This window comes from Centruroides sculpturatus, unplaced genomic scaffold, assembly GCF_000671375.1.
Source record: "Centruroides sculpturatus isolate CEXI.00-Female unplaced genomic scaffold, Cexi_2.0 scaffold559, whole genome shotgun sequence".
Lineage (NCBI taxonomy): Eukaryota > Metazoa > Arthropoda > Arachnida > Scorpiones > Buthidae > Centruroides > Centruroides sculpturatus.
The window spans coordinates 436892-448951 of record NW_019384826.1 but is presented as its reverse complement, the minus strand read 5'-3'; the positions used below and the strand labels follow the sequence as shown (position 1 = coordinate 448951).

At 27.4% G+C, this 12060-nt stretch overlaps 1 protein-coding gene across 4 annotated transcripts in view; it reads right to left on the bottom strand.

The window, feature by feature from the left end:
* Nucleotides 1-395: 395 nt before the first annotated feature.
* Nucleotides 396-12060, bottom strand: part of LOC111630027 (neurotrimin-like) — a 48192-nt gene continuing 36527 nt past the window's right edge. For 3 of the 4 annotated variants that reach the window (XM_023374027.1, XM_023374029.1, XM_023374028.1), the window contains exons 3-5: nucleotides 6781-6991; nucleotides 5484-5780; nucleotides 396-939 (exon numbers count right to left, since the gene is read on the bottom strand). In XM_023374027.1, the coding sequence (XP_023229795.1) occupies nucleotides 818-939; nucleotides 5484-5780; nucleotides 6781-6991 (630 nt within the window). In that variant the 3' untranslated portion in view covers nucleotides 396-817. Of the gene's footprint in view, nucleotides 940-5413; nucleotides 5781-6780; nucleotides 6992-12060 lie in introns of all 4 variants that reach the window. The other variant, XR_002757443.1, reaches the window with a different exon arrangement.

The following is a 12060-nucleotide window of genomic DNA, read 5'->3' as shown; positions in this document are numbered from 1 at the left end:
AAACCATTAATAATACAATTATATTGGAATAAAAGTAGTATTTAATTTTTCTAAAAACATATAACTAAATTAATTCTGGGTCCATAAACATGGTGGACGTATCTGAAAAAGTTGAAATCATTTTAGACTTGGAGAACATTTTACTATAGAAATATTTTAGTTACATTTATTTTATTATTATTAATTTTTTTTAATTTTATTACACATATTTTTAAATCTTGAAAACTCTTTAAAAAATACTGTATACTTCACGTGAATTAATGAAAAATTTGTTTTATTATTGTTATTATTATTATTATTATTATTTTGCTTTATAAGATTCCAAGTCCAAAATCATTTTTCACTTCTTTTTTTTTTTTTAATGATACATTTTCAAGATTTACAACTTCTGAAACAAAACAATTTTATTGAACCACAGTACTTTATATAACTTCATGAGCAATGAGGAAGTTAAAATAAGGCAATTCGAAACCTCCATTCTGGCAATGTGTTGTACTTTTTTTTTTTTATCCAATTAATAAAACGACACAAGTCCGACGGAAAACCACTTTGACCAAAATTTCTGCGGTCAAAAAATTAGTCCAATATTTCTTCATATGTTATATAGAGATTTTATTCATCGTTGAATGATGATTTTATTTTATTTTTTATTTTTATTTTTTTATTTTTATTATTTTTTTTATGAAAGTTAGTTCAGAGTGAACATACACACAGCCATACACATATTACACATTCATACTTATTACTCCAAACTGTGGCCACATTTTCACCCTGAGAACAGTTCGTATCGCACATCTTATTAACAGTTCGAGTCAATTCACCTAAGTACAGACCACAGGATGGACAGAAGTATATATAATGTCGTAAATTCGGGGTTTAACGATTTACTTCCGGAATGGGAACCTTTGCTGTCGTATTGCATGGCAGCTGGTTTTTCACCTGAAAATAAATTTTTTTAAATCAGAATTTATTTAAATAAATGTTCAATATATATCTACATACAGTAAAACCTGTGTAAGCCGGAATCGCACAGTACCGAATATTTTTCCTGCTTTGGCAGGTTTGTGTGTGTGTGATTTTTTAACATAAAAATAATCGTTCCATTCCGAAGAATTTTTTCCGTTTAAGCAGGTTTTCGTTTTATTCAGGTTCCGTTTTGAACAGGTTTTACTGTATTTTAGTTTTATAAAAGATGGAATGCATCGTATCAGTCTTTATTATTTTATTTTATTTTATATTTTATGTGATTTTTATATGTAATTAAAAAATTATAAAACATAGAAAATAATTGCAATAGATAAGAAGTAGGCAGAATTAATAATATAAAGAAAGAAAAAAAAACAAACATAAAATTTTATTGGCTAAAATATTTCAAGATAAATATCAATTTTGGATGTATTCGATCGACTGGATACAGATTGAATCACGAATGGAATCGTCAAATTTGATCGAGCATAACGTGATATCACGTTATGCCCTATCAAATTTGAAGTTCTCAATAAAAGATTATGAATTCTCATAAAATAATCTAGTTTCTTATTGTTTTAGTTTCGTTTCTAGTGTATTCTTTTAGTTTACAATCAGTAAATGGATTGGATAATTCTATGCGTTTCACGTTTGGGCTCTTTTTGATTGGCTGATTGATTAATTAACGCGAGAAACCATCACATTATAGAGTATACGATCAGCCACAAATACTCCCATTATAGGCGAGCCTGACCTGCAATGGGTCGACTACCATGAATTAATTTTAAGAATAATGTTGATCTATATTACCTATAATAAATTATTATGGTATTAACATAATTCGAACCCAGATCATACTCGTTTATTAATCTATTTTCAGTGATTAAAAAGTATTTCTCTCTGTCATCTCTATTATCCCGTTTTCAGATTAATAAATATAACAATTAGTAACAGTAATTAATTAATTAATGTAATTTTAATGTTAATTCATCGACTGAGTCATTCAATATTTCGACTTATACTTGTGATAATGAATAATTATAAAAACAGAATGTAACTTAAAAAAGCAAAGTATTATTTAATTATTTTCTGGGCTGTTATGTATATTATAACAGAGGGAAAGTATGGCAATAGGTCAAAAAATGACCCCCTCCCGAGATTTTTTACATTTTTAGACTCAAAGGATCTTGAAACGTCGAGAAATGCAAAAAAATTGGGGAGTTTTTTCTGCATGTGTGGATATTAGTGTGTGTAGGGGACACGATTTTGTTCACCCTTTTTGAAATTTAATTAATAATGCTTGTACAGTAGAGGAGAAGGTGGTATTATGGAACACCATTTTCATTTTAGTGAATTGTAAACAAGGTATCATAACTATACCCACATTTTTTGTGCGAAAAGTACTGGTAACTATTAAACTAAATGTTCCTAATTGGATTTTTCGCTAGTGTAACTGTAAGTATGGTTTTTGAAGGCTTCTGCACAAAAAGTCCGAAAGTAGGCTTAGAGAAAACCGGGTGGTAATATGGAACCTTACTGTATATTTTCAAAAAAAAATGCTTTAATGTAGCCAAAAACAAATAGGAAAGGACAAAAAATGTTAAATAATTACCAAATTATTTACTCCAATATATTTTATCGCAAAAATGCTTTTATAATAGAAAAATATGACCTCCATCAACAATATATATTCCAGCAGCTCTTTTTCGATATTCTCAGGAATAATTGGCTTTCTATCTAGTGTCTTTTTCACAAATCGCTCCGGACGAATGTCTGCTTGCAAATAGAGAGTTCGGAGGAGTTGGGTTCCATATTAAAAGCACCAACGGAATCGCCATGTCTGTCAAGACCAAATTTTAAAAAACGTGAACATCACACAGATTAATATGTATTGTACCCCTAAGTTTCTAGAACGGAATACGTGCACCAGTAAACCTACAAATACACGATTTATATTTTAAAAATAATTAAATTCACTTAGCATTCAAATTTTGAAAAACACAAATTTGCTGATTCACTACGGGACAACCATTTAACTGAAGTGAAACAGGTTATTCCCTTGCTATGGATGTCTGCCTAGTTCAGTTCAGCCACAATCCGCTTCAGTTCGCCTTTATTATCAGTTCGAAATGGAGTGGTTCCATAATACCCGCAGTGTTCCATAATACCACCTTTTCCTCTACGTTTTGTCGCAAATTCCTAAAATTTTTCAGGGAGATTTGTGTGTTAGGGGATTGATGCTATTAAATTTTGCAGGTTAAATGTCAATGAAATTGGGAGATAAAGGGGATTGTGTGTCATATCTCGAGTGAAGTCGGAATTAATGAAAATTTTACTCCTTATTAGCATTTGCAATTTTTATAAACGCATGTCTATCCTCAAAATGAAGCTTTTTTTTTGGTCATTTTATGATTAATAATACAAAAAATTTTAATAAAATATTATAACAGATGGCGCCACATAAAATTTAAAAAATTTTTCCAGGGAAAGTTACGCAACTCGTTGCTAAATTTTAAAAAAATTGAATTTAAGCAAAATGGAGTTTAATAAACTATCATAAATAAATTATTTATTAAACCTTATATTGTACTTAAAGCAAGTACAATACAATAAATACAAATCACTATTACTGTATTCTTGTATTTTAATGTATTATTCTATTATCCAACTAGTTGTTGTCTGTGAAAATTTAGTTAAAAGTTCGTATATAAAACAGTTTTAATTATTCGCAATGACGATATATATATCTATTCTCTAAAGAATAATACTAGTTCTTTGTATATTCATTGAAGGAAGAATAGAGCATGAGTTAAAAGCAAAGGACTCTGCAATCTACTGATGTACAGTACTGTACATGAATAACTATTTAATTGATCTGAATTATTCTCTGTATCCTGTTGAATTAAGAATTACTGTTAAAGATAAGATTTCTATTTAAAACTATGAACAAACATGGTCTGATGAATATCCACGAAGATACTATGGGCAGAAAACGATAGAGGGAGAAATCTAAAAAGTATTTTTACTTGAGAAAATATTCAGGAAACTCTCTAAAAATTATATTCAAGCAAGCAAAATTTAATAAATAAACAAAATTTATGATTTAAAGAACCATATTAATTTTATTTTATAAAGTATTATTTGAATTATTTCTTTGAGACAATTGTCTGAGAGAAAAGTAAAGAAGCTCAGTTACAGTTACGAAAGTAGACGTAACAATCTTTAGATCTAGATTGTTCTTTATCGAATTTGTTTATGATTATTAACTCTTATTAATAACATTTAAATCGGATTAAAGAAATTATAAATTATATGGATTATACTAATTATCCAATCACTAATACGATCATCATAATCAATGTTAACGAATCGATAATGTGATTAACGTAACATCTATAACTAAAATCATTATCGAAATCATCCGCTTAATAATTCACAAAATCGTTAATTTCATTAAGAAAAATCATCCATTTAATTAGAATTATTAATAAGAATCATCTGTTTAATTATCATTAACAGAAACATCAACTAGATTAGAGCAAGATCAAAAAAAAATTTAATCGATTAATTGTAATCAGCTGATTCACAGGATTAATAAAATTTAATTAAAATTCCCCAAAAAAATTATTTAAAAATTTTTATTTTAGTTTAATTTTTGAATTTTTTTTTAGTTTTTTAAATACGAAATGACATTTAAAATAGCAAAAATTAAAAAAAAATAAAGAAACGTATGGACCTAGATAATCAGAGAAATGTAATTTAAAATGAATATTCTCAAACGGATTAAATTTGACGTTTTTCGAGAGTAACTTATCATTATAATGCATTAATATGACTTTAAAGATGAAAAACATATCTGTTTTTCATAATCGATCCAATTCTGAAAGTAGTAAGAGCAAATTTTTTATTATTATTATTATATGCTGTATTTTTGTTGGCTATCTCGGTGACATATTATTCATTTCAAATTAATTTCTGGAACGTAATTTATTCATGACAGAGTCTTAATGAAATACGAAAGCTCGCTTTACGACCGATTTCCAAGAACCAATTAAGTCGTAAAAGCGGGGTCTACAGTGTAGTCTAGAATAGTTATTGTTAATGCTTTCTTGTATTTTATTATTTAATTTTTATATTATCATTTTATTACTAAAATCTTCTAATATATTCCCTTTTTTTAATATCATGATAAATATATTTATTATGACATATTCCCTGTATCANAAAAATACATATATATATATATAATTCTGTGTGACTGTATTCTTTCCTCTTACGAAGATAAGATTTTTTTTAAAATGATAATACATTATATAAATGGATATTAGTAACATATTGACAAAGATTGATCAGAGCAAAGAAGAAACTTGATTTCTTTTTTAATGTTTAATAATTAAAAATTATAATATTTTAGTATACAACAAAAATATTTTATTAATCTACTCACTGTTTTAATCAATCTCTGCCATTATATTTTTATTTTGATCACGTATAATTAAGTTGTAAAACTTAATTACCGTTTAAGATGTGTACTGTGATGCTACTTGGCTGAGCATTTGAAGGGCCGCAAGTATAATTTCCTGAATCGGCAGGTAAAGCATTTTTAATGTACAACCTGCTAATAGCAACATCACCATTTAATTTCTGAACTGTTATTTCTCCTCGAGTAGAATCATAATTAATCATTCGATCATCGTGATACCAGAAGACGAAGATAGGAGGTTCTGGGCTTTGAGTTATAATACAAGTTAAGTTGATTGAACTCCCTGTTTTGACGTATAAATCTGGTGCTTCGTTTATTGCAGCTTTAGCTACTGTAAAAGAAAGGAAAATTTGCTTAGCTAAGATTTAAAAAAAATCCATAAAAAGTATTTAGAACTCGAGCATAACGCTTCATAAATTTATCCTTTTTCGTGTTAAAGATTTAAGCTAAAGATTTGAGATTATAAAAATATATAAACGTATACTTTATAAAAGGATAAAGGCTGTAGTTTTTTAAGATTAAAATCTGTTTAACGTTATAAATTTACAATAAAATATGGCAAAATTTTAATTAAAGTTAATTGCTAAAAACATTGGAAACTCGACATCAATCTTTATTTTAACTGGATAGAAACTTAATTTACTAACAAAATAAACAAGAATTAAACTAATCTAACATAAAATACTTTATACTCACTTCTTAAATTATCAGATAATATCTATACCATTACGAAAGAAGGCTTTTTTTTCAGGATAGAAACCATAAAAGAAAAAATAGTGCAATAAATTTAAAACGAGTTTAATACTAATAAAAAAAAAGGGTCAGCTTTAATTCTCAATTTATAACCAAAAAAAAACCTAAATTTTCATAAAAGTCCATCAAGCAATTTAAATTGCACATTTCCAAGCTAAAAATTAATTTTGGAAAGCACTTCTTCACTTCAACTAGAAGTAAAAAATATTCCTTATATGATAAAAAAAAGTTTGAAACATTAAACAGAAATGGCACTAAGAAAAGTTGTTCAGCATATTCGATTTTCTTCAGCTTAAAATATTCTCTCATCTATATATATATTCTCTGAGATAGCTAGCAATAATGTTCATTAATTTCGAGTCATTCTTCAGAGGGGCATACATTTATCTTCTCTCTAATACAACTTGTCACAACAGTGGCACGTAGTCAAACATCTTTGTCATTCAATGACAGACGTCGATGGATTAATATTGAAGCAGTATTAAAAGCGAAGTAAACTATCCACGTAATTTTTATTCTATAAAAATACATTATCTTTTATAAGCTAAATGATATTTATATTCTTTCGTTGTACTTACCTAAAACTGTCAAATTAACAAAATAGCTAATTTTAGGATCGGAACTGACTTGGCATTCGTAAACACCTGCATCTTTTAATTGTGAAAATTTAATTTGTAAAGCCCAATCGTTTGTATTTTCGATGTGGATGGCTTGAAATCTATCTTCACTAGTATATGTATCCAGTCCAACTGTTAAAACATGAAAATCTATTCTTCTAATCCATGATACCTGAAAGAATAATAATAATAATAATAATAACCTTTAATGTATTAAATTATACAGTAAAACCTGTGTAAAACGGACCTGTAACGAATACTTTTCCGGTTTGATAGGTTTTCTTTAACACAGAAAATTACTCCGTTACGAAGAATTTTTTCCGTTTTAGGCAGGTTTTACAATATAATTACTGGTTTACTGGTATAAGTGTATAATTATACGCTTTACCAGGGCCGACGAGAGAAAATAACGGGTTCCTCTAAATTTCTAGGGCCGTGGTTCATANTTTTTTTTTTTTTTTTTTTTTTGATAAAGTAGTTCTATTAATTGGCAAGTTCTATCTGTAATTTAGATGGATTTACTGTCCGGAAAACAATTTAGAAAAGTTATTTTCTGCTTAGAAAGTAAGATAAAACGACAGGTTTATAGATTTAGTTATAGTTTACGATAACAAGGATCCGAAAAAATAAGGTTAAAAAAACAACCTTTTAAACTCTCCAGTATGAAATGGAACTAAGTGATAAAGTATAACACTACAGTTTCATTTCCTCTGTTAGAATCTAAGACGTTTAGAAGTGAGTATATCCTTCAAAACAATGTTTAACGTCAATCTTATTTTTGTCCAGGTTCTATACGTTTTTTTTTTTTTTTATCGGTTCGTCATGCGTCTTTTTTGAAAACTTAAAGGTTCAAATCAGTAATACAATCTCTGCAGCAGCTAGGTATGTCAAAGGATTTCTTTGAGACAATTGTCTGAGAGAAAAGTAAAGAAGCTCAGTTACAGTTACGAAAGTAGACGTAACAATCTTTAGATCTAGATTGTTCTTTATCCAGAAACAAGAGCCTGAAAGTCTCATACATCGTTCAATTTCCCGTAAGTCATCCAATCTCAAAAGAATTCATAGCATCTCCGGTTCCCAAGTGAACGTTTTCGATGTTGCATGTGATAAGTAGAAGATAGAAAAAGTTAGAGCGAAAGTAAGAAAATCATGTAAGAGACATGTAAGACAACCATCCAGTGTAAAATTCGTTTTCTTATTGAGACCATAGCAAATTCCTTTGGGAAGGTGTAAAGAAGTGGAAAGTGAGATTGTAATTGTAGACGTATTACAGAAAAATTTAAAGTCTATTACATAAGTTTGTATAAATTTATTCCATTTTTAGAATACTTCAATATAATTTCTTATCTGTAAAGTAATTTTCTATATTTATGCACGTTTTCTTTTGAATCACAATCTATAAAAAAAATATTTGTTGTAGTCTGAATGATAATTTGGTTCATAAATTGTATATCAAGCATAACTTTTTAATGATTTCTACTCTGATATAAACATTTTCTTTAATATAAATTACATTATTAATACTGCAGTTTGACGAGAAAGATAAGGACAGACATTCACGTTTAACATTGATTATTCTTAACGAATCTATCAATGAAAAACATACTTTATAGTTTTTATAACTTAAAATTTATATATTTTAATATTAATAAAACAAATCTATAGGATTTTTTTATTTGTATAGAAGCAAACGATAAAAAATTCTTGTGTCAGATATAAATATCTGACCTACATTAAGAACTTTCTTAAACAATTATCCAAACAGATGGATAGATCTATCCATATTTACAGGCTTAATCAAATGAATATAATCGATCGTCCTAAAATCTTAACTCAATAGAATCTGCTTAATAATTTATTGTGTCTTCCGTTAGACAGAAGTCTTAAGTTATTTGTTTAATGCTTTTATTGAATGAATGTCGATAAGTCGAAAAGATGATGAGTTATATAATATTAATACGAAGACAATTCATGTGTAGTTTGAAGAATTCATTAAGTTAATATACTTTTTATTGAATCTATCATATTTTAAATAAGATCTCTAGTTTGCCCATCAATTAGAAAAGTTTGAAACGAACAAAATTAGAGTGCAAGCATCGATGTGGTATATTTTAATCTTTAAGTCTATTTTTAATACATATTTTTCTTTAAAAAACCTCTACTAAAATACTAATGTAATGTCTTAAAATTAAATTTTATTTAAATAATGTAATTTATTTTAAGAATTTGTTAATAAATTATATTTTTATATGTAACTAGCTGCGTGTGAATAAAGTTGCTCGGGGTTTTGATGGGGTGGAGGTTAGTGAAATTGGGATTGGAAGAGGACGATAAAAACAATGGTTTTAGTAACTAAAATGTATGGTAAATTTATTTAAATCTTTGAAATTTACAATAATAAAATTGCAAAACACAAAAACTTACTCGGGCTTAAGTTAAGAGAGATGGATTTTGGGGTAGTTGGGCGGAGATCCCAAAGTAGGCTAATTTTTCTGGGACATCGAAGAATATTCATGACAAACTTAGTGTGGATACGTTGAACAGTATATAATCCTTTACCTAACATACATATTTTGACTTTTATGTAGGGTAAAACGGGGTGACACACCTATAGTTTTTATGAACGCATATAATTCGCTTAACTGTGGATTCCAGAAGAAATAGATATAACGCATTTACAGCCAAGTGTTATCTTTTAATGATAGTGAAAAAGTTAAATAAAAAATAAAAACGCGACTTAACATAGATGGTGCAACAAAATTACACTTGTCTGTTTTGGGCATCTATCAGATACCTCCGGGAGTGTTTCCTAATGCTTAAGGATAGGATTCACCTAAATTTCACCTAAACCATACCGGCGAGATGGCTATTTTTATATTTTAAATTAAAATTATTAGGAGAACCTCTTGAATAAACCATCTCTAGTCATCTCACCCAGTTTTAACCTATAGTCCTGTAGAGATTTAATTGTTCGATTTCATAAATTATTTGAGATTATACCTATATAAATCTGTCAATATGAAAGGAAAAGTATTAAAACCCTATACAATTTACACATATTAAAATATATTTAGAAGAAATAAATAAAATAGAGTAGAAAAAAGGATTTCCTTTAACATCGTATTGAAAGCAACGTGGTCATGTTTTTGAAGTAGTAGGAACGGAAGCAACGGGGTTACTTACTTTAATTTGTATCATTCGGTGAGTATAGAGAAATTCAATCAGACTAACAACTGGTTGTATTTATTAAATCATGTTATTTCCTAGATTAACTTAATATAGGGCACTATTAATCTTAGTCAAGCTCCAACCAAACTAATTGGCAATATCTGATACATTAGCTGAGGTTTCGACATAATCCAATGAATTCTATATATAGACAGATAAGGAAATTAATCAGAGAAATATTTATTAAAATATGCTAATAATAAGTTACGTACAGTACAGTATTCAAGTTTGAATAACCTACCTACTTTCCTAATTCGGTTTATAATAATGATATAAATCTAAAATTTTATTAATTTTTTTTTAAATTTTAAATAAATATATGATTATATAATTACGCAGGAACCATAATAATATCTACAAAGTTTATTAATTTATATACATCATCTGTTCTACTCACAAGAACGATAACAGATTTTTCTCTAGAAACTAACTAAAAACTAAATAGTTTTTCTTAGTTTTCTTCCAAAATAATGAGATTTACTATTTGTTTTATAATTAGTAAGGAACCTTTTTATGTTTTTTTTTAAATTCGTATTTTAATGTAATTCTGTTTTAAATTTTTAATAAAGCATAAATAAAGACAGAAACTAAACTCATCCGTATAAAGAGGTTACTCATCATTATTCTTCCTACGACTTTATCATTAATTATTTTGATTTATGAACAAAGATTTATAATTATTTAGCAAACATTTAAAATATTAACAAGTAAATCTTGCTTTGTTGTTATAATTTAAACATCATTGAATCTTATTTAGAAGACGAACCATTAACATTATTTAACATTTATTCATTTACTCAAAAAAAATTCGAAAGTTAGTTAGTAAAGTTAGTCTTTAAGGAATAATTTAAATTTTGCTATTCATTAATTAAGCAAATTTTCTGTTCATTAAATAAAGACCTATTTTAATTAGGTCTTGTTAATAATTTAGAATAAATTTGCCTTAATGTCTGCTTACTTTCATCTTTAGCAACTTTAGGATAATGTGGGCACTTCTCTTCATTTTACTAAACACATTTAGCAGGAGGAAACTCAAATGCAATCGCTTTATCTCCCCTACACCCTGAAGGGAGTAGAAATGTCTATCATTCGTTTCCCCTACTCTCTTTAAGTATGTGGAGTAGGTACTTATCACTTTAGCTGTCGATTCATTCAGAGGGATGCAGAGGTTATTTTCAGATTCAGAAGGGCAGAAGTGTATTTTTAGAGGGAACTACACACATTCTAGATCCATAACAATAGCACGATTGACCCTCTTCGTTCAACTTTCATTCTATAGATTATTTCATTATAGATAGCGAAGAAAATACTCCCGAGGGAAGTAAAGTTTATTTAAGCACTAAAAATGTTAATAAAAAAAAGTTACAACTTTTTAAAAAATAAAATAAAATTTTATTTAATTCTCTTAAGAATCGCATTAGTTAAATAGTTTGGACGAATAAAATTAATTTATAGAGAACTTTAAGTAGCTCGAAAATAATTTCATAAATCTAATTTTGTGTCTGGATGATAAACACGATGAATATAGGATTCAGACTTACACGAGATGCCTAATTTACTGTTATCCAGAGTCTCTTCAAAACCGTGTTTTCCGGAATGTAATATTCTATTGTTCTCGACGTCAAACAACAAAACTGATTTTAATGAGGAACAATGTTACGTTCTCTCAACCGCTGCATATTAACTGTACATTAACTTCTAATTTGTCATAGAAAATCTTATCTACGTCGAAAAATATTATATATTTGTCGTCTGTATTTTATTTATTATTTTATGCCTTTTTTATGTTCATATTATTTATTAAATTCCTGTATATTTAACAAGCTCTTATGTATATAAACCGTTTGATTTTATGAATATATAAACTAAAAATTTATTAAATAACTATATTTTCCTGTAAATTTTCTATTTCGTGTTTGTTTTTTTATGTTTTTAAAAAAATATATTATATAAATTCTTAATATTTGCAAGTTATTTGCATGTAAAATTTCTTATCTATATATATATATATAT